The 23,418-nt window shown below is 38.5% G+C and overlaps 1 protein-coding gene across 1 annotated transcript in view; it reads left to right on the top strand.

Annotated features, from left to right (window-relative positions):
- The window catches only part of LOC140633109 (uncharacterized), a 65,226-nt gene that overhangs the window by 31,725 nt on the left and 10,083 nt on the right, over positions 1–23,418 (top strand). Inside the window, exons 8-12 of the mRNA XM_072825138.1 lie at positions 4,247–4,361; positions 4,519–4,692; positions 11,599–11,705; positions 15,451–15,521; positions 18,540–18,573. Of these exons, the coding sequence (XP_072681239.1) occupies positions 4,247–4,361; positions 4,519–4,692; positions 11,599–11,705; positions 15,451–15,521; positions 18,540–18,573 (501 nt within the window). The remainder of the gene's footprint in view (positions 1–4,246; positions 4,362–4,518; positions 4,693–11,598; positions 11,706–15,450; positions 15,522–18,539; positions 18,574–23,418) is intronic.

The following is a 23,418-nucleotide window of genomic DNA, read 5'->3' as shown; positions in this document are numbered from 1 at the left end:
CTTCAAATTTTTCATTGACTAACAGCTGAAAAGACAGATAAATGAATGGAACAGATAAGAAAATGCCAAACACCTAAGTATATGTTAAGACTTTGTAACTTGATGCTGGTGACATTTCATATTAGTAGGAAAAGGTGAATCATTCATAATGTTGATGACATATCTGCTATTTGGAGAAAACTAGCTAGAATTTAATCTCATAAAAATAAGTTCCAGATGGAATACAGATTAAAAATGTTAAATATGCAAAATACAGTACAAGAGAAGAAAACATGAACGCTTCTATGCCCATTTTTTATGTTGACCAAGACCATTCTTAAGAATGACTTTAAAAGCAAGAGTTCGGGCAGCCCAGGTGGCTCAGCGGTACAGCGCTGCCTTCAGCCCAGGGCCTGATTCTGGAGACCTAGGATCGAGTCCCACGTCGGGCTCCCTACATGGAACCTGCTTCTCCCTCTGCCTGTGCTCTGCCTCCCTCTCTCCCCCTGTGTCTCTCACAAATAAAGAAAATCTTAAAAAATAATAATAATAAAATAAAAGCAAGAGTTCTGGAGGTTGATTCAGCCACATAAAAAATTAAAACTCTCTGTATATCAGAAAATAATATTAATAAAATAAAAGAGAATGTCCTTGCAAAATATTTACAACATATGTGTATCAGATACAAAAGAATATGTTTTATAGGGAAGGTATTAAAGGAATGAAATAGGGGGTCTCTGGGTGGCCCAGTCAGTTGGCTGCTTCTGACTTCCTCTCAGGGTCATGATCTCTGGGTCCTGGGATTCAGCCCCTGGTGAGGCTCCCTGCTCAGTGGGGAATCTGCTTCTCCTTCAGCCCCTCCCCTCTGCTGGTGCTCTCTCTGTGTCAAAAAAAAAATCTAAAATAAAAAAGGAGTAAAATCCCATTTTCCATCTGCAGGCTTTGTGAAGATAAGGAATGATGGTACTCATACTCCTGGTTAAAGTTGTTTTTGACTTTTCAGATAGTTCGGTGGTTAAGTCCCAATTGAAAAATATGTATTCCTTTTACCCATGAATTTTATTAATTTAAAATATCTTTAGTAAATAATTAAAGATAAACAATATACTATATGCTTTTCTCAGCACTATTTACAATAGCGGTATATTAAGAACTCATTTAATGGCCTTTATAAATAAGTGGCAGTGTATCCATAGGCTGGACTACTATGTGACCACTGAATGTGGCAGAGATAATTGATACACATTAACATGCAAAGCTGTACTTTAGTGGATCATTAAATGAGGGGAAAAATGGTTTGATGATACAAACACATAAGCAGACAATGGTTTTGTGTTGGCCAAAAAGATGTGAAAAATATAAAATTAGTTATCTTGAAACATTTGGATTGTAAGTGAATTTTTCTTGTTTCTTAAAAAAAAAGTCTGATTTCTACAGGAAAAGGTATATAAAAATTCCAACAAAGGTTTATTATCAATGAAGTAATCCAGGAGAACAGCAAGAATATGAATCTTGTGTAGGCAAAAAGAATTTCTATTTATTTACTTTTAAGAGGTTTCATTGATTCATTTGAGAGGGAGAAATCAGGCACATGAGCAGCAGGGAGGGGCAGGGGGACAAGCAGAAACCCCGTGGAGCAGGGAGCCTGATGATGTAGGACTCGATCCCAGGACCCCGAGGTTCATGACTTGAGCCAAAGGCAGATGCCTAACTGACTGAGTTACCCAGGTGCCCCTCTTTCTATTAAAAAAGAAAAATTGATGGGCGAGGATTGGTATTTTCTGACAACCTTTAGCCTCTTCAGAACTCAGGGGAATATTTTTATCTGTATTGTAGATTTTATTATGCATACGTTAAATATATACATATGATTTTGTTATGTGCAGCTTTATAACAAGCAATAAGTAAATAACAATAAAATTTTATTTTAGTTAAATCCTCATGAAAATAAAAAATACAAATGATACCGTGATAGCTTATAGAACTTTTGTTGTTTCCCTCTTCTGAAAAAAAGTAGCAAATATAAATTTTTATTGCTATTTCAAAAGTATTAGTTTACTTTACAAAACTTTTCTTTAAAAATATTGAACTTTCCTGGTGCCTTGGTGGCTGTTTGTTGAGCATCAGACTCTTGATATTGGCTCTGGTCATGCTCTTAGGATTGTGGGGTTGAGCCCCCCGTCAGGCTCAATGTTCAATGGGGAGGCTGCTTGAGATTGTTTCCCTCTCCCTCTGCCCTTCACCGCACTCATGTATTCTCTCTTTCTCAAAGAAATAGATAAATCTTTAAAAACTATTGAACTCTCCAAATGTATTTATTCTTCAGTCCATTTATTTCTCAAACAGAACCTGAACACGGGTTACGTAGCAGACATAGTCTACTCAGGATCTTTTCAATCTTAAAAAGATTTCATGTTGCCCAGTATGAACGAGATGAGAAATTTTATGTATTTAGGTTTCAAAGCTTTCTTTTCTTTTTAGTTATTTATTTATTTATGATAGTCACAGAGAGAGAGAGAGGCAGAGACACAGGCAGAGGGAGAAGCAGGCTCCATGCACCGGGAGCCCGATGTGGGACTCGATCCCGGGTCTCCGGGATCGCGCCCTGGGCCAGAGGCAGGCGCCCAACTGCTGTGCCACCCAGGGATCCCGGTTTTAAAGCTTTCATTGTTAAGTGTAATCTCTCCACCCAACGTGGGGCTTGACGTTTTAGGACACATGGTCTACTGACTGAGCCAGCCAGGCACTCCTAAGATGAGAGATTTTATTTTATTTTGTAAAAGTTAAAAGACGTATTTATTTTAAAGGGAGAGAGAGGGTCATGGGAAAGGGGAGGGACAGGGGGAGAGAGAGGAACCCAAGCAAACTCCACCCTGAGCATGGAGCCTAATGTGGGGTTCCGTCTTACGACCTTGAGATCATCCTGAGCCAAAACCAAAAGTTGGACACTCAATCAACTGAGCCACCCGGGTGCCCCTAAGGTGAGAAATTTTAAATGGAAGTATTAGGACTTAATCTCACCTGAAGCTTTTCCTTGGAACTTCCTGTCAAAGGAAAACATTTCTGAAGATCAGAAATTGTAAAAGATTACCTTTACCTGCCCTTTTGACATTGCAATAATACTAAATACTAATATTGGTACTTGGAAATACTTGATTTCTATGATTCTAAACATTTTTCTATTAATTGAAATGCTTAATAAAATGAGCTTCCCCACATCCCCCCCTCCAAAAAAGATAAAATGAGCTGTGCCTGTTTCTTTGAAATCCGAGTTTCCTTTGGCTCAAACTTCCTTGAAAAGCAAACTAAGAATTACTTAAAAATATTCTTTTGCTATTGTGGTCTCTTTTACCCGTCATGTGCTTTCACCTACTGAAAATTATTTTAGTTCTTGAACAATGTAATTCCAAGCATAGGACTAGAAGTGCAACAGACCTGTTGTATATGTCATTCTTTCACTTCAGGCACACTGTAGATTGTATGATGCCCCACTATTTATGTACCAAGAAGAAATTTTTAGAAATCATGCCAGTTATAGTTTTAAGACATTTTGAATTAGAAATTGGATTCCGATGTCAGAGATATTAAAAGGTGACAAAATGAGCATCTTGGAATCATTGAAATAGAGTATTCTTGCTCATCCTTAAACGTAGCTGCAAAGTAGGCATAATTGGATCATTTTACCTAATTGTAGTGAGTCTTTGTAAGTTGTAGTAATAGCTTTAATAATATTTGTGGTAGGAACTAGTATCTAAACACTTTGCATGGATCCTCATTTAAGGATCACAAGAGGTCCTGTGAGATAAGTACCTTTTATTTTATTTATTATTACTATTGTTTTGTGACCTCTATAACCAACAGGGGTCTCGAACCCCTGGCTCCCGAGATCGAGTGACATGCTCTTCAGAGTGAGCCAGACAGGTGACCTGAGATAACTGTTTTTATGCCTATTTTATGCCCATTTTGTGGATAAGGAAATTGCGATAAGGCTAAGTGGTCACTGTGAAGTGACAGAGTTAAAGTGGGAATCAAACCCAGGTTGAGCTGCCTCTTGAGGTCATGCTCTTCCTAATCAGATAGGCTGCTCTTTTAATAGAGCGGTGAAAAATCACTAAAAAAATATTGTACTTTCTTCTAAAGTAAACTAATTCTTTGTTTTGGAGTCATGAGAATAATGTAGTATTTAACATTTACAATTCTATGAATTGATTTGCAATTTTTGAAAAGGTACACTGTAATTTCTTGACAAGTCCTTTCACACTCACAGAACTGCTCTCCACTTGGCCTGTGCCATTGGCCGTGAAGATATGGTGAAGCTCCTGGTAGATCGGCACTGCCAGCTTAACCTCTGTGATGGCGAAGACAGGACAGCTCTCGTGAAGGTGGGTGGTCACAGCTATGTCTGCCTGAGGTGGATTGGATTGAAGTCCTTGGAATGAACATTTGTTGCATTTAAACATAACTCATTGGTGAAACTTGTGGCATGTTTCCTTTCAATTCCCAGAATTTACATTCTGTTTCTTGTTGTAATGCTCACAGGCTATACAATGCCAAGAAGAGGCATGTGTAACTCTTCTCCTGGAACACGGTGCTGATCCTAAAGTGAAAGACAACAAGGGCAACACAGCTCTCCATTATGCAGCCCACGAAGGGATTGTCTCAATAGCAGAGAAGCTGCTTTTACAAAACGCAAATATAGAGGCCAAAAACACGGTACAAGTCAACTTTTTTTTTTTACAACGTACTTGACATTATATATATATATATATACTTATTTATTTATTTATTTATAGATAGCTGCAAAAGGTTTATATATATATGTACATATATATGTACATAGGTACATATATATATGAAGACATCGACACTGAATTTTATACAGTAGGTCCTGTCATCATGGAAACAACTCCAAAACCAAAGCAGAGTGAGTGAAAAAGAAAAGTAATGCATATAGAAAGACCACATTCTGTCTGCTAGCCACCCTTCCACCCCAGAAAGAAAATCTTCCCCTTTGTGCCTGGGAGTAGATGGTGCCCTCAGAGCCCACAAAGGATTGAAGGCCTAGAGGGGAGTGTGGTGATGATGGAGGCCGAAAGGTGTGCAGGGGCTTAGGAAATGGATGCTTCTGGGGATGAGTAGGAGACCGTGACCCAGAGGAGTAGCTTGGGTGAATGTAAATGGGAGGAGAAAGCAGCAGGTTGTAATAGGCCTTGGGCACTCTAGGCCCTAAGGTTCAGAAGATGAGAGCAGAGGGATCAGGTCATGACATCCTACAGGTGGTATCTGCTTGTGCTGGTAGCCACTCTGCCAGCCATGTACCACGGTGAGGCCTCCCATTCCGGAGAGTAGATCCTGCTCAGCCTATGTAGTTCCTCAGTGGGGTGGTAGGTGTGCATGGGGAGCTGGTGATGACCACACTTGCCAGTCTCCCTGTGTTTTCTTTGACATGCATTACCTTCAGTCGCTGCCCTTGCAGAAACACTGTTGTGTGCCATAGATAGGGTCGATTTTTCATATTTGGAAGCTCAAACATTTCCTGGATGAAAATATTTTGAAATAACTGTCTAAGCTTTTGCTTTAAATAACAACACTTTTTATTTTTGAAGATTGTATTTATATGAGAGAGAGCAAACATGAGTAGGGAGGAAAGGCAGAGGTAGGGGAAGAAGAGGCCTTCCCACTGAGCCAGGTAGCCTGATGCACGGGGCTTGATGTCAGGAGTGGGATCGTGACCATAACCAGAGAGAGATGCTTGACCCACTGAGCCCCCCAGGCTTACCATAATACTTCTTCCTTCCTGCCTTCCTTTTTTTAATTAAGCTTTTTTATTTATTTATTTTTTCACCTCACTCTGGGGTTTATGTACTTATTTTATCTTTTAGTTTTTTCTTTTTAAATTTTTTTAGTTGGAGTTCAGTTTGCCAAGAAAGAGCACAGCACCCAGTGCTCATCCCGTCAAGTGCCCCCCCCTTGGTGCCCATCACCCAGTCACCCCAACCCCCCACCCACCTCCCTTTCCACCATCCCTTGTTTGGTTCCCAGAGTTAGGAGACTCTCATGTTCTGTTCCTCTCACTGATATTTCCCACTCATTTTCTCTGCTTTCCCCTTTATTCCCTTTCACTCTTTTCTATTCCCCATATGAATGAGACCATATAATGTTTGTCCTTCTCCGATTGCCTTACTTCACTCAGCATAATACCCTCCAGTTGCATCCATGTTGAAGCAGATGGTGGGTATTTTTGTTTCTAATTGTTGAGTAATCTGTGGTATATGTCCGCAATGGAGTATTACTCAGCTGTGAGATTTTATTTATTTTTGAGGAAGTGAGCGAGCATGTACAAGCAGGGGGTGTTGTGGGGGCAGAGGGAAAAGAAAGAGAGTAAGAATCTGAAGTAGACTTTGCGCTGAGCCTGGCGCAGCACTGGATCTTATAACTCTGATCATCACCTGAGTTAAGACCAAGAGTCAGATGCTCAACGGACTGAGCCACTCAGTTGCCCCTAAATAATGATACCTCTAAAGAAGCATTAGAGAATACAGGTTTCTTTTATGTATTTATGGCAAATATTTTTGAGAACACAGAATGTGTTCTGAAACTTTATTTTCAAAAATGTTTTCTCACCCAGTTTGTTTTCTTATTTAGTGTCAAACAACAGAGGAAAGCAAAATTTGCCTTGGAAATAGGCTTTGTCTTAAAACACAAAACAAGTGTATTTTACAATATCAAATCTTGCTGCTGTTGAGAAGTTCCTATTTGATCAAAAAGTGATTGATTAACACGGTCAGAGTTTGTCTTTTATCAGCCTTGACTTAAGAGGGACAAAAGAGGGGCAAAGGAGAAAGCAGTCAGGAACATGCAGAGTGATTTAGACATTTGGCAAGTGAGGGGAAATATCAAGACAAGGTTTTTGGATTGTGTTTGTTTTTCTTCAGTGTTTATGTTTAGGTAAGGAGTCTTCAATTTTCAGGGATAGTAATTCTTACTTACGAACCAGTGAGTGTGTTGTAAATTTATATAGAGATCAATTCTAGGAGGACTCTAAGGACATCAGATTGGCAGTAAACTGGTGGTTGAATGGGCACGAAAAGGGACGCCTGTGTGACTCAGTGATTGAGCATATGCCTTCGGCTCAGGGCATGATCCCGTGGTCTCCCGAATCGAGTCCCACATGGCACTCCTTGAATGGAGGAGCCTGCTTCTCCCTCTGCCTGTGTCTCTGCCTGTCTCTCTCTCTCTCTCTCTCTCTCTCTCTCATCTCTCATGAATAAATCAATAAAAATCTTTAAAAAAAAAGTGGACAAGAAGAGGAAAGAACACAGTATAGTATTTTGCAGCTATAGCCACTTAGATACGAGTCTAAACTCTGCTTGCAAATCTAGAATGTCTTGATGGGAAGGACATAAGGAGTGTGTAAATAATGGAATCAAGTTGCATTTTGAGTTTACTAGACCTTGTTCTACCTCTAGCCATGGAAATTGAATGCAGGTTTGATAAGTGACTCATTTCTGTTTTTGGCTGAATCCTCAAGTGATAGGGAGAATTGGCCACATAGGTGAAAGAGGAGACTGGCATGGTTGTGTACTGTACTAGTTCTCAGCTAGACTTGTGCTGGTGAATCACAGTCAACTAGGGAACTTTAAAAGAATTTACAAGCCAAAACTGTCCCGTGAAGATTTCGACGGAGTGAATCCAATAACGTGTGTACGCAGAAATTTGGAAATAGGGTTTTGAGTTTCTGATACAACTCTTGGCTAAGAACTACTGAATGGGTAGGTATACATATACAAATTTAGAGATGTAAAAATATTAAATCTCTGAAGTTGGATACTGGCTACTTCCTTCCACTCTCTCCAACATTAGCCTTCATCTGTCTGTATCTCTTTGAGAATTACAGATGAAAATTATTGGTCATCTCGTTGGCTTGAAAAATAATTACCTTTTCTTCCAACTATCAGTCATTCACCGGCACCCAGATGGGAAGTCTTTATGAGTAGTCTTTTAATAAGTAGAGTCTGACCCTTTAAAGATTTTACGTGTTTTGCTACCATTCTGATTATTACAAGCAGGGTTTTCCCAATTGCAGCAGTAGAAATCCGTGAACCTTCTTTTTTAGTTGAAGCTGTGCGATAGACTATCTTAGGATGTCTTTCAAATTCATAGGGCCCTGGCATAGTGTTTAATCACTACTGTGTTAAACATTCAGCATGTAGTTAGTGACAATACAGATGGTAATTGTTTTAATAACTTTGCTTCAGCATTCCTCTGAACTCCTGTCTGTTCGGTTAGCAATGTGAGGGAAGTAAATACAAATAGATTGTAGTTGAAACAAGCATTGGAAAATTCTGACAGTAGGTGTTAATGAGTCTTCACAGCAATTTTCCTTAGAAGGTGGGGCCTAATTTGTTGGTAAAACATGATCCTGATGCTTTAGGAAAGGTTTGATGTCCAAGTATTTGTTTTATGCACGGCCATTGGAAACAGTCACAGCAAATAGAAAAACACAAGTAGGCTATAGACTAAATGTGGCCCCCGGATGTATTTAGTTTCCACTGTCAGTTGAGCTAACATTTAAAATTATGGCACGCATGTAGAACTCTGGATTTTGAGTTTTTCTTACAGATCACTTCTGGTACCTTGAGCCCATGCTGCTGTTTGGTATGCTGTGCAGAGGCTGTCCCTTTATAGGAGGCGTGTGTCTCCAGTTTGCTCGTGTCCCCGCCTAGGTTCTTCACTGACTCGTGTCACCTGCTTTGCCTCCATAACCATTGAGTTTACAATTACTGTTTTATGGTATATGTTGACAAAGATTTCAAGATTTTCAAGACACTCCATATTAATTTATAATATATATTTTGTATTTTATGTTAATTTCTTAGGATTGGGATTGAATTTTCTGTTTCTTTGTCTCCTTATTTTTTTCATTACTTTATTCAGTAATTGATGAGAGACACACAGAGAGAGGCAGAGAGCTAGGCACAGGGGGAAGCAGGTTCTCTATGGGGACCCTGATGTGGGCTCGATCCCAGGATCCCGGGTCACCATGCTAAACCACTGAGTCACCCGGTACCTCAGGATGAATTTTCCAAGTTAAAATTTAAAAGTTGTTTTTTTTTTTGAAAACCATTTTTTCTTTAAATGTACTGTATTCGTGTTCCTTTTGGAATATCTACAGTCCTATGAGGTTAATCCATTTTATTTGGATATATTATGCATATTGCAGAGAATATTAAATTATTTAGTATTATTGATTGTGCTAAAAATAATCTATGTAAGCCAGTATTAGAATTTTTTTGTTATTAAGATTTTTCATTTAAATTCATTTTACCAATCTATAAAAACACAGTGCTCCTCCAGTATTCCTATTTTTATTGATAAGCTGTTATATTTTTATTTCTGATTTACACTTTGCCTAAAATACAAAATAATTATAAATAGTAATCACAGTAGAAACTGGAATACTAAGAGGATTTTTAGAAGTGGATATGCCTTACGGGTCCCAGAATTAATATAATTGAAACCAAATCTCATACTTATTTCACGTAGCATAATATCCTATGTCAGTCAGAGGAATACAGTTATCATATGGTCATATTCATTATGTAGATGTTAGAAACAAAACAGAGTATCAGAGGGGAAGAGAAGAAAAAGTAAAACAAGACAGAGTGAGGGAGACACACCATAAGAGACTCTTAATCATAAGAACCAACCTGAGTGTCCTTGGAGTGGTTGGTATGGGTGTTTGGGGTAACTGGGTGATGGACATTACAGAGGGCACATGATGGAATGAGCACTGGGTGTTACATAAGACTGCTGAATCACAACCTTTTACCTCTGAAACTAATAATACACTATATGTTATTTAATTGAATTTAATCAAAAAGGTAAAAATGAGAAAAATCTCATACTGAGCTTTCTAACAGTTAAGATAAAGCTTTATCATTGTATAATAGGAGTAAGTCCAAGGATATTTATTTATTTATGTATTTATTTATTTATGTATAATTTTATTTTAATTCAGTTTGCCACAATAAAGTATAACACCCAGCGCTCATCTCATCATTTGTGCCCTCCTTGACCAAGGACTATTTATTTTTTTAAAAAATATTTTATTGATTTATTCATGAAAGACACTGAGAGAGAGGCAGAGACACAGGCAGAGAGAGAAGCAAGCTCCATGCCGGGAGCCAGATGTGGGACTTGAACCTGGGACTCCAGGAACACACCCTGGGCTGAGGGCAGGAGCTCAACCTCTAAGCCACTCAGGTTTCCCAACCACGAACTACTTAGTATTAAGCATTCAATGTTCAGTTGAAGCTTATTTCTTTTATTTATTTATTTATTCTTTTTCTATTTTTGATTTCTACTAAGCTTTATTTACGTATTTTAGAGAGACAGCTTGTACATGCATAGTCTTGGGGGATTGGGTGAGGGGAAGAGGGAGAGAGTATCTTAAACAGACTTGGTGCTGAGTGCCAGGGGAGCCCAGAATCCAAGGTGGGGCTGGATCCCACCACCCTGAGACAAAACCAAGGGTCACTCAACTGGCTACGCAACCCAGCTACCCTGAAACCTAGCTCTTTTCATTCAGAGTCCATCTCCTTAGTGACTCCTTAGTGACTCAGTGTTTTGTGTTGACATCTGGGATCCCATACCATTGATAGAAGAGAATCAAGCAAGTTTGTACAACCTGGAGAAAACCCTTGCCTTTATTGGAAAGTTCTTAAAGCTATATCCCTGAGAACTCTTATTTCTCAAGTATTAATGTTTGCTACAAAAAAAAAAAAAAGGAATTGTCAAATGGGGATAAGCAAATGTAAATGGAGTTCATTTGTGCTACATGTATAGTGCAGTTTTGAGTATTTCACAAACATAGATGATCATTGAATCTTTCTTTTGGGGCACAGTGTCTTCCTTCTTGCAAATTATGTATTCTTTGGAATATAATTGAAAAAACACTATTCCAGAGATATCCATTAAAATCAATAACAATATTTTAAATATTCACTACTATGTTTTAGAGAGTGGAGATACAGAGATTAAAAAAATCACCCCTGCCTTCGAGAAGCTCTTGGTTTAGATGGTGTGGAATAGAGTGTACCATGGTATATTATGTGAGAGAAGCAAAGATTCTTGGAGCCAGGCAATGTTTGAAGCGAGTTTGTAGAATGACTTCAGGTAATCTATGAAGAGGTAGTGGAGGTCTATTTTTTTTTAATTTTACTTTTTAAAAGGATTTTATGTTTTTGAGAGAGACAGAGAGCAAACAAGCAGGAGAGAGAGCACGAGGGGAGGGGCAGAGGGAGAGGGAGAAGCTGACTCCTTGCTGCAGAGGGAGCCCAAGGTAGGGCTCCATCCTGAGACCCTGGGATCATGACCTGAGCTGATGAGCTGAAGGCAGATGCTTGACCAACTGAGCCACCCAGGCTCCCTGAGAAAGCAGTCTTTTAAAAAGAAGAAGCAGGTGGTGAAAACACAGAGTGGTGAGAAGGAAGGGGCTAATTTTATTTTACTTTCTACAGTATATGTTTTAAGTTTAGCAGAATGTATAGAAATTTTAAAATTTAGCATGCAAATATGTAATTTTATAAATTATAAGTTGTCTTTTCACTTTTACAGGATGGCCTCACACCAGTTTTAGTTGCTCTAAATGAAAACAAAGAGCAAATGGTGAAATTTTTAGTAGGAAAAGGAGCACGTCTACTTTCAGGGGATACGGTTAAAAGGTAGAGTATTTTTTTGTTTTGTTTTTTAAACCTTACTATTTTGTCTTGAGTGGTAACAATTTCTCATGTCATAAATTTTATCTTAAGATGATTAAGTTATAGTCATATAGTGAAAAATGTCAGGATGTCATCTCTTAGGTAGAAAGCAATTTTTCTGACAGGCCAACATGAACAGTGTATAGCAGAATTCATATTTCTTTGTAATATTGATTGATGTCATTTGCAATAGTTTTTTTGCCATCGGATTTTATATTAAAAGGGTTTCATATTAATATTATTAGTTTTATAATGGGGACTCCCAACTTGTAGTTTACTTTATGACACAATTCTGGATATCTGAACTCTTTTATTAATATTTTTTAAGATTCTATTTCATACTTTAAAAGATATACAATAAGCATAAGTAGGAGTTGTTTTGTTTTTTTGGATGACACTTTGCTTTATTACTTTTTGTTGAAGAATACTGATGTTGTTAGATGATCCCGAAGTGGTTACCATTAGCAGATACTCTGGGTTCATCAGTTTTTATACTTTTTCATGTCCAGTATGTTTTATCATTTTCATTTTTAATTGGAATGGATTGAAGGATGAAAGAGAACCTTAGGTGAATAGACTCTTCCTTTAATGAGGATAAATCATAGGTGAGTGATAAAGAGAAAAGAGATGGACTTTAGATTCACAGAAGACTAGGTTTAATTGTTAGCTTGCCTCCTTGCTGGGTATGTGACCTTGGAAACATTACTTACCATCACCAGATACATATCCTGATATGAAAAGGAGGATAATAATATATCCTTCAAGGGTGGTTGTGTGTAAATAATTATATATATATAATCATGTGATTTAGTGCCTACCACATGTTTAACTTAACATCACTAACTGCAACTATGACTGTTTTCTTATCATTAGTGTGAATATTACTGTTTTAAGCCTACAGATAGCTTTTATACCGACCTGGCCTCCAGGTGGTTTGGAGGTACACTGTACCAGTTTAAGGAAGAAATGGGGATTTTTAAAATGATTTTATTTATTTATTCATGAGAGACACACAAAGAGAGGCAGAGACACTGGCAGAGGGAGAAGCAGGATCCGGAACTCCAGGATCACGCCCTGAGCCAAAAGCAGACACTCAACCGCTGAGCCACCCAGATGTCACAAAATGGGGAATTTTTTTTAAAAAACCCTTCACCTATTCAGATCAGTGACCTCGGCATAGTTTCTTGTTCATCAGAGGGTTTTAAATTAGCAACTTCTACTATGATACCCAAGTGGAACCAGAGACTTCTTTTTTGTCCCTTCATTTTAGCCGTGGGGTTAATTTACAAAAATGAACACTTGGACATGTTAGTGGTCAATTCTGTAGCAACATGTGAGATATTACCCTGATGAAGTATATCAGATTAGGTGCTTAAATACTCTGAGTTCTTAAGGATGAAGTTATCTCTCTGTTATTTTAGAATAGCCCTTATGCTTGCTGTAAAATATGCTGTAAAAGATGAACCATGAAATATAGTCAGTCTTCTCTTTAGGAAGGTTTTCCTAAGATGTATATGGATGGACTGCAGAAGAATATGCTATTATTAATAGTATTAATATGTAAGCTTACATTAAAATGCTAGTTATTACTAGGATACCTGGGCGGCTCAGCGGTTGAGTGTCTGCCGTGGGCACAGGGCATGATCCTGGGGCCTGGGGATCGAGTCCCACGTCTGGCTCCCTGTGAGGAGTCTGGTTCTCCCTCTGCTGATGTCTCTGCCTCCTCTCTCTCTCTCTCTCTCTCTCTCTGTGTGTATGTGTGTGTCTCTCATGAATAAATAAGTAAAATCTTTTTTCAAAAATGAAAATAACTTAAAACATGCTAGATATTTCTCAACTGAGGTTTAAAATATAGTAAAATAGTGTTACTTCCTATGTAACAGCTGAGAAGGTATAATTTGATTCAGCACTTTGGGATGGCAGTGAGTTAGAGCCTATCATCACCCAGAAACCAAGCAAAAGGCTAGACTAGTTAGAAGTAGCAATGGGTGCAGGGTTCTTTATGTCAGGACTCTTGAGACCTTTATCCTTAGGGATCCTCACTGTATCTGTTTCATTCCAACTATAACCCTTCTGCATGGGGTTCACATAATGTTATACCTGGGTGCTTTTTAAAAAGATTTTATTTATTTATTTATTTATTTATTTATTTATTTATTTACTTATTTATTAATGAGAGCAAGCACAAGTGAGGCGGAGGGGTGGAGGGAGACGGAGAAGCCGACACTCTGCTGAGCTGGGAGCCCAACACAGGGCTGGATCCTTGAGGCCATACCTGAACCAAAGGCAGATGGTTAACTGACTGAACTACCCACCTCAACGTCTGTTTTGACTAACTATTGTGTCCTAAGATGTTCAGTTTCATAGAAAACTTTATACTTTTCCTTGTGGGTTATCGCCTATACTTTCCCCCTTGAATTTCCCGAGAACCTAAGGGTTTCCCTAAGACCAGAGAGACAGTCCTCTTTCATAAGCCTTTTGGATGGAAAAAAGGACATGCTCATCATTCTGTGGTTTCCTTTGATTCTGTTCCTGCAACATTGCTGTTGAAACTGGTTCTGCAGGCCAGTCATGATTGACTTTTGCTCATAGGATGCCCTTGCTGATCCTCATTCGTCAGTCCTCATGGTGATCCACACTTAGAATTCAAACTTACAACCCTTTTTTGTTTATTACATATGCTTATATGCTCAGCTGCTATTCCAAAGCCACCGGCATGCTGTTCTGGCAGCTGGGCCTTCTGGCTTTAGCCCCATACACCCTTCCCTTCACACTCAAAAACCTTACGTGGAAACCATATATTAGCCCAGACCTTCATGATGAATTAACCTTCGAGGATTTTGTTTGTCTTTTCTGCTAGCAGACTTTAGTTAGGACCATTCTAAACTATTAAAGGAGTTCAAATAATACTACAAGAAGAGACTGGACTTTCCTTCCCCTTTGTTCCTACATCTGTACCCGAAGCCTGCTTTATTTTTTTAATTTTTTTAAGATTTTATTTTTATTTATTCATGAGAATACACAGAGAGGAGAGAGAGAGAGGCAGAGACACAGGCAGAGGGAGAAGCAGGCTCCATGCAGGGAGCCCGACATGGGACTCGATCCCGGGTCTCCAGGATCATGCCCTGGGCTGAAGGCCATGCTAAACCACTGAGCCACCCGGGCTGCCCCCCAAGCTTGCTTTAACTCCTGTGGAATACCTTTTTTATTAGGTCATGGAAGGTCTCATATTGCCCTTCCCAGAGTTGTGGGCATCACCTTGCCTGAGAGACCACGTTTTGGGTATAATACCTCATTAAATCCTCCTAACAGCCTTGTAATATAAGATGGTAAGATTCCTGTTTTATAGAGAAAGACTTTGAGTGGAAGAGAAGTGGCTGGTCTAAGAACAAAAAGCTGCTGGTTTTAGAGCTGGGACTTTGGGATTTGAGACACTTTCCATTATGGCAGGCTAACTCTTAGTTTACTGAGCAAAATGCCTTCAACTCATGACTGGTTCACCTTACTTTTGTTTCTCCTTTAATTATAATTACATACTTGATAAAAGTTTTTAGAACTAACAAATTTGAAGTACCTATTCGGGTAATTTAAGTTTTGATGTTAACCCTGATATTCTTTGAAAAATCTTAAGAATTTGATATATCTGGTAAATATTTTTCATATCAGTATTAAAAAAGTCTCATTGTTTATCACTCTTTCTTATACGTAGCAGTGACCAACTAATTTCTGAACATGAAGAAGAAATGAAACCTGAAAATTCTTCACAGAATCATGATCTAGGTATGATTTTTTAGAGTGAATTACTTATGGTGGTCCTAACATAGATGAAGTCAGAGTAAGGCAGTTTTGATAATGAAAAAGCAATGAAAACAAAACGAAACAAATCGGATGTGTAAATTGCATGGGTGTTTGGTTTCTTAATTTCTTTCTTAATAGTCTAGGATTCAGAATTTGAGAAGTTCTTTTTGGTAATTTAAAATATGAGGCAGTATTGTCTGAAAATAAATTCTTTATCTTAGTATTTTTTAGAATTTATTTCTTTATTCCTCAGAGACACACAGAGAGAGGCAAAGAGAGAGGCAGAGGGAGAAGCAGGCTCCATACGGATGCCTGATGTAGGACTCAATCCCAGAACCTGGGATCACAACCTCAACCAGTGAGCCATCCAGGTGCCCTCATTAGTTATGAGACTTAAAATCCTATGGGATAGCTTTGTGTAAATAAGGAAAAAAGATTTTCAAGTTAGTATGTTTTATGTTTCCTCTATAAACATGTTATAAAAATTACTGGTTATACAAATGGTATTTTGACTTTTACAAGTGGATTTCATTTAGTAAATATTATTATAGCGTGATTTGTCTCATTATCCTTAAAACTGGAACTCTGCAATACCTTGCTGGTCCTTTACACAAATGGCAAACAATAAGAACTGCAAAACTTAGCTAGTGTGCAGAAAGACCAATGAGATTGCTTGATTTTTTAGGTGATGACCTATCCTACGGAAGCCTGTTGAGGAGCACAGGTTATTTTAGATGCTGTTGCATCAACACAATCTCACTATTAGTGACTTCACTTCTCTTAAGTCAGAATGTGATATGTTGACTTCATTAGAACAATGTTCTCTCCTGTTTGTTGCATAATACTGTAGTTTTTTGGAAATAAGATACTCTGTTATTAGTCAAAAGATGATCATAATAAATATTCAAAAAGGGCAACTTGGGCTCAACAAATTATAATAAAAGCACAAAAATGTTCGCAGTCACAAAGATGTTACCGTTGCTCCCCAGAGGTGGCACCTAGTGTGTTGCATGGTCTGAAATGTAGGAAGAAACCTTTGACTTAGTGGATCTCTATCACAGAAATTCTTTAGGTTGGCTTTGGTTTTGCAAGTTATAGGAAGCAAAGATGGAAGAGAGTTTTGGTCTTTCAAGGTGCTCATAATAGAATAGAGCTGTCTTTGTGTTGTGTTTTTTTTTTAAGATTTTAATTTATTTATTCATGAGAGACAGAGAGAGAGAGAGGCAGAGATATAGGCAGAGGGAGAAGCAGGCTCCAGACAGGGAGCCCAACATGGGACTTGATCGGGGAAGTCGGGGATCAGGGCCTCAGCCAAAGGCAGACACTCAACCGCTGAGTCACCCAGGAGTCCCTGTCTCTTTTCCTGCTTGGCTAATTAGCAACAGCTTCAGGCATATTTTCACATGACAATATCCATGACCAGAAGAACTGTGTTTGTCTTTGTGTTTCTTTTATATAGGAAGAAAACTCAGCAGCTTGCAGTAAACTTCCCCTAACATTTTATAGGCTAGGTAACATGACTTGCTTGTTCCTAAACCAGTCACTGGTAAGTCAGGTACTGTGATTAGCTTAGAATAATCCTTTCTCCTTTTGCAGCTGGGGCGAGACCACATTCTTTGTGTATTGGGACACTAACTATCCAAATAAAGCTGTGGTTCTCCAGCAAGAATGAAGAATATGGAATGGCTGTTGGGGAGGGAGCCAGCAGGGATTGATAGGAGAATTTGAAATAGAAGAGTAATCAGATTAGATTTGAATTAGGGCCCTTTGGTTATGGCATAAAATGGGGATCACCAGGCTTTTCTTAAAAGGGCCAGATAGTGAATATTTTAGGCCCTGGGGTCTCACACTCTGCCATTGTCGTGTGAAAGTAGCCATAGCAATATGTATTGAAATAGATGTGACTGTGCTCCATTACAACTTTATTTACAGAACCAGATGGCAGGTTGGATTTGGCCTGTGGCCATAGTTTGCAGGTGTCTCGTGTGGAGGATAGATTGAAGAATACCAAGTTAAAGATACTGGAAGACAAAGGAAGCTTTTATTTCCTTAGCCAAGTATCAGTCCATTTTGAAATTTTCAGCCCTCTCTACTGAACAAGTCAGGAGGCTCAATTCATTCCATTTAAAATGTTGTTCTTGGGATCCCTGGGTGGCGCAGCGGTTTGGCGCCTGCCTTTGGCCCAGGGTGCGATCCTGAAGACCCGGGATCGAATCCCACGTCGGGCTCCCGGTGCATGGAGCCTGCTTCTCCCTCTGCCTATGTCTCTGCCTCTCTCTCTCTCTCTGTGTGACTATCATAAATAAATAAAGAAAAAAAATATTTAAAAAAATAAAAAAAAAATGTTCTTTTTCTAGGCCTTATGTCTTTCTCTAGAAAAGGTTTTGAGAAGAGTTTATTTATTTATTTGAAAGATAGCACAAGCGAGGTGGAAGGACAGAGGGAGAGAGAAAAGCAGACTCCCTGAGGGTCTCCACCCAGGACCCCAAGATTGTGACCGGAGCCGAGCCGAACTTTGTGATGAGGCATTTCATCCTGAACTTAGCAGTCTCAACTGAGGAGCTGGAGAGGTTCCGTTGTGTTCCAGCTAAATATGTATAGTCTGTTTTAACTGCTCCTAGTAGTGGAAGTCCAGGAAAATCATGCTATTTAAGTTTGCCATTGTCACTTTATGATAATGATTCTGCTAATGATACCATTTCCTGTCAGTCTCATAGGGTTTGGTTTGGTTACAATAATGGTCATTAGAAACATCCACTTGTATGTACCACATCCTGATAACTAGAATTCTTTCTTGCATTGGTAAATATAGAGGAGAAAATGAGATTTCTTAATGCATTAACTGCCTACCAATAGTACAATTAATATCCACTGTAGTGTGGTTTCCAGGTGTGGTCCCAAAGGAATACTTTTGAACAAGTCATCATCTGTCTTACAGTTTTAATATTCTGTATTTTTCTATTGTTGACTTAAAATGTATTTTCCTGCTTTCTTTACTAGTGGCTAAGAAGTCTGAAGAAGTCTCTTTAAGCAGGTAGGACTTTTATGGATTTTTTTTAAAATGATGTGTTAACCAAGGAAGTGGAGAGGAAAGGATTTGTTGAGCGTTGTCTTCTGGGCTAGACACTGTATTATGTGCTTAATACGTCTTACTTATTACTTATTAGTCATTGCAATAGTTTCACCAAGGAGCTGTGCTGTTATAGCCTACTTTTTATTAACTAGTCAGCTGTAGTTCAGGGAGATGGATAAACTGACCCAGGATTCCATAGTTAATGAGTAGCAGACCCATGATTTGAATGTTAGCCTGCGTGGCTCCCACATACATGTTTTGCCCCTCAGCAGCACTGGAATTAAGATACAGATCTTAGATCATCCCAGATTGTCAAATTTCATTACATGTTAACTCTGATTTGGAGTTTTCTTAAGAACCAGGCAAGTCCAAGCATTTTCCTAATATATTTGACACAACTAGTGATAGCTAGAGGTAATTATTGCAGTGGTAACTAGTTTCTTGTTTTTACTGTCAAAGATTTTGGAGTGGATCTCAGTTACCTATGGCCACAGTACCATAGCTTTTACATAAGCAAGCCCTAATCAGGCAAGCTCTTAGATATAGTGACGTCTGCTCTCCTTGAGATGAATGATTTTTCTGAAAGTGAAGGATATGTAATCTAGGTATAGACCATGTAACGTTAATTAAATTTATCATCTATTTAGAGGGTATTTCTAAACAGTTGTCTATTTACTGACTTCTCAGTCTAATTTTCCCTTTAGGCTGGCACCCTTGATAAGTTCTGTGAAGCTTTTTCTTTTTTTGTAGACTTTTTTTGCTTTTCTCCATGTCCTTTCTATACTCTTTTCTTGATTTTTTTAAACTTTCTTCTCCAATTTTCTTGCTGTTTCTTTTATTCCATTACTTTTTATCATTTCTGCAGCTAAGGATTCTCCATTTTTCTAAAGACAAAATGAAAAGCAGATAGAATTTCAGGGTTTTAAAGAATCTTAGAGATGTGTTAATCAAAATACTCTCTGATGCTGTAACCCATGTTTAACATCCTTACCAAGTGGTTGTTGAAGTGGAGAATTTGAAACTGAAAAGGGATTAAAGTGACTTACTTGAATTTGATAACTGACAGAAATGAGATTTAAATTTAGATTTTTTCCCTTTTCTCTCATCTTTGATTTAATAATATAAAGATAGGGAGTGGGTCTAGTGTACATGAGACGGGAATTAGCAGGAGAGGGCATGTTTCAAGAAGAACCACACTGGGTTGAATAGGAAAAAGAGTTTTAGAAATGATGACAGAATATTGGAGTTTATGACAAGATAGACAAAGGTCAATTACACAAAGAAAGAACACAAGATATTGGTTGTTGTTTATAAAAGCATATTAAAATAGAGCGTTCAAAAAAAAATAAAATAAAATAAAATAGAGCGTTCAAGAGAGTCCTGAGCAGCATTTCTTTTTGTTGGTTTATTTATTTATTTATTTATTTATTTATTTATTTATTTATTTTAATTTTTATTTATTTATGATAGTCACACAGAGAGAGAGAGAGAGAGAGAGAGAGAGAGGCAGAGACACAGGCAGAGGGAGAAGCAGGCTCCATGCACCGGGAGCCCAACATGGGATTCGATCCCGGTCTCCAGGATCGCACCCTGGGCCAAAGGCAGACACTAAAGCGCTGCGCCACCCAGGGATCCCTCTTTTTGTTGGTTTAATTGAAGGAACTAGCATACTTCAGGGTTTCTTTTCCTTTAAAAAAAGATTTTATTTATTCATGAGACAGAGAGAGAGAGAGAGAGAGAGAGGCAGAGATACAAGCAGAGGGAGAAGCAGGCTCCATGCAGGGAGCCTGACTTGGGACTCAAACCTGGGTCTCCAGGATCATGCCCTGGGCTGAAGGTGGCACTAAACCGCTGGGCTATCCGGCTGCCCTACTTCAGAGTTTCTGTTGAGAAACATTAAAATCAGTTGAACCACTGGCAAGAGTATTTACAGCAAATAGGAATGGGACATCATCGACTTCTACCCCACCTTACAGAAGGCGGGTTAGATCCTTTCAAATAATGGGGGGAATGGAGATTCTGAACTATGTAAATGTATGGCCCAAGGTCACAGGGTCTTGTGATCGCTCCACCTCTTTTCGTAATTCTCTGATGCCCTTCCCATGTATGTGTAGGGTTTGGTGGGGTAGGACTAGCTGTCAGATCAATAACGGAGCTTCATTTGGGTAGTTGGTAAGGTGCCTACATTGAGATGACTGCATGGATGACTCAGACTCCATTTAGCTGGTTCTCCAGGAGCAGGAAATGGCTCCTATTCTTGGTCATTTGAGCCTTTCCTTGTTTTGGGAATCTGTGCCTTGGCAGGCTAAAGACTTAAACGTTGGAGAGTGCCACTGAGCCCTGCAGAGGAGTGATCCAGGAGTGGTAGCTCACAAAAAGAAAATATTAGGCAGTGTGTGGGTAAATAGAGGCACAGATATCAGGACTATTTTTATAGCAGTCTCTCTTCTTGGGTATCTGAGTGCCCTTGATTTTTAAGGTCTTGCTAGTTTATGTGGACGTAAATAAGGCAGGACTTGTGAAACTTGGATTTTATAATTTTTAATCTTTTAATCTCTTCGGGAATAGTATTCCAAGTAATAACATATAAATTTGTTCTTTAACATCTGTAGATAGTTCCTTTTCAAAATTTAAGTATAGTTGACACACCGTTATGTTGGTTTCATGTGTACAACATAGTGATTCAGCAGGTCTATGTTGTTACCCCATGCTTACCACAAGTGTAGCTACCATGTGTTACTGCATATTGCTCTTACAATTCTATTGACTATATTCCCTATGCTGTACTTTTATCCCTGTGACTTACTATACCTGGAATGCTGAACCTCCCACTTCCCTTCACCCATTTTTGTCTGTCCCCCACCCACTTCCCTTCTGGCAATACAGAATTCTCTGTACTTATGGGTCTGGTTCTGCTTTTTGCTTGTTTGTTCATTTGTTCTGCTTTTTTGATTCTACATATAAGTGAAATCATACAGTATTTGTCTATTTTGCTCTGACTTATTTCACTTGGCTTAATACCCTCCAGGTAATCCACATTGTTGCAAATGGTAAGGTTTCATTCTTTTTTATGGCTGAGTAATATTGCTCTGTGTGTGTGTGTGTGTGTGTGTGTGTGTGTGTGTTATACATCTGTTGATGGACATGGGTTACTTTCATATCTTGGCTGTTGTAAATAATGCTGCAGTAAACATTGGGGTACATATGTCTTTTCAAATTAGTGTTTTCTTTTTTGGGGGTAAGTAAGTACCCAGTAGTGGATTACTGGATCATGTGGTATTTCTATTGGTACTTCTTCAAGGAAACTCCATTTTGTTTTTTACAGTGGCTGCTCCAATTTCTATCCTCATCACCAGCTCACGAGTATTCCTTAGTCTCTGCATCCTCACCAATATTTTTTAGTGTGTGTTTTTGATTCTAGCCATTCTGACAGGTGGAAGGTGATAATTCATGGTGGTTAACTTTTGTCCAGTTAGCTGTCAGACATTTCAGAGAATTCCTCACCTGTCACACTTAGTTATGGGAACTAAAACTGGGCCTTTACTGGGCATTTCACAGGTTAGGAGAGGTGAAAGCAAAATAGATAACTAAACCCTTTTTAAAAACAGAGGCCAAGGGGCGCCTGGCTGGCTCAGTCGGTTAAGCGACTGCCTTTGGCTTGGGTCATGATGTCAGGGTACTGGGATAGAGCCACATATAAGGCTCTCTGCTCAGCAGGGGCCCTGCTTCTTTCCCCTCCCTCCACCTGCCTCTCTGCCTACTGTGCACACACACACTCTCTCTCTCTCTCTCTCTCTCTCTCAAATAAATAAGTAAATAAATAAATAAATAAATAACATGTTAAAAAAATAACACAGAGGCCAAATTTTGAAAGACCTGTATTCTGAAAACATTGGTGAAAGCAATTGAGGATGACACAAAGACGTGGAAAGAATTCCATCTCATAGATTGGAAGAGCACCTATTGTTAAACTGTGTATAGGACCCAAAGCAATCTACAAATTTAATGCAATGCCTACTAAAATCCATCGACATGTTTCACAGAACTAGAGCAAACAACACTAAATTTATATGGAACCACTGAAGACCTCAAATAGCCAAAGCAATATTGGAAAAAGAAAAACATAACTGGAGATATCTCTATGCTAGATTTCAAGTTATATTACAAAGCTGTAGTAATCAAAACGGCATAGTATTGGCATTAAATGGATACAAATATCAGTAGAATAGTATAGAAAATCCAGAAATAAACTATAATGATATGGTTAATTAATCTTTGACAAAGCAAGAAAGAATATCCAATGGTTTGAAAAGGCAGTCTCCTTCAATAAATGATGCTAGGAAAACTGAATGGGTATATAAAAGATTGAAACAGGACCACTTTCTTTCACCATTTACAAAAATAAATTCAAAATGGTTTAAAGATATAAATATATCACATGAAACCATTTTATCCTTGAAGAGAGCACAGGCAATGATCTCTCTGGTATTAGCTGTAGCCAGGTTTTTTTGTTTGTTTGTTTGTTTGTTTTTATGTCTCCTGAGGCAAGAGCAATAAAAGCAAAATAAACTGTTGGGGCTACATCAAAATCAAAAGCTTTTGCAGTGAAGGAATCAATCCACAAAACTAAAAGGCAACCTTACAGAATGGGAGAAGACATTTGCATATGACATATCTGATAAAGGTTAGTATAAGAATCTAAAGAACTGATACATCTCAACACCCAAAACACAATCCAGGTCAAGAATGATCAGAATGTATCAGACATTTTTCCAAAGAAGATGTCCAGTTGGCCAACAGATATAT

Source organism: Canis lupus, chromosome 5 (genome assembly GCF_048164855.1).
Source record: "Canis lupus baileyi chromosome 5, mCanLup2.hap1, whole genome shotgun sequence".
In the NCBI taxonomy this organism is placed as follows: Eukaryota; Metazoa; Chordata; class Mammalia; order Carnivora; family Canidae; genus Canis; species Canis lupus.
Note: the sequence above shows the minus strand (reverse complement) of the source record. Positions and strands in the feature narration are given on the sequence as shown.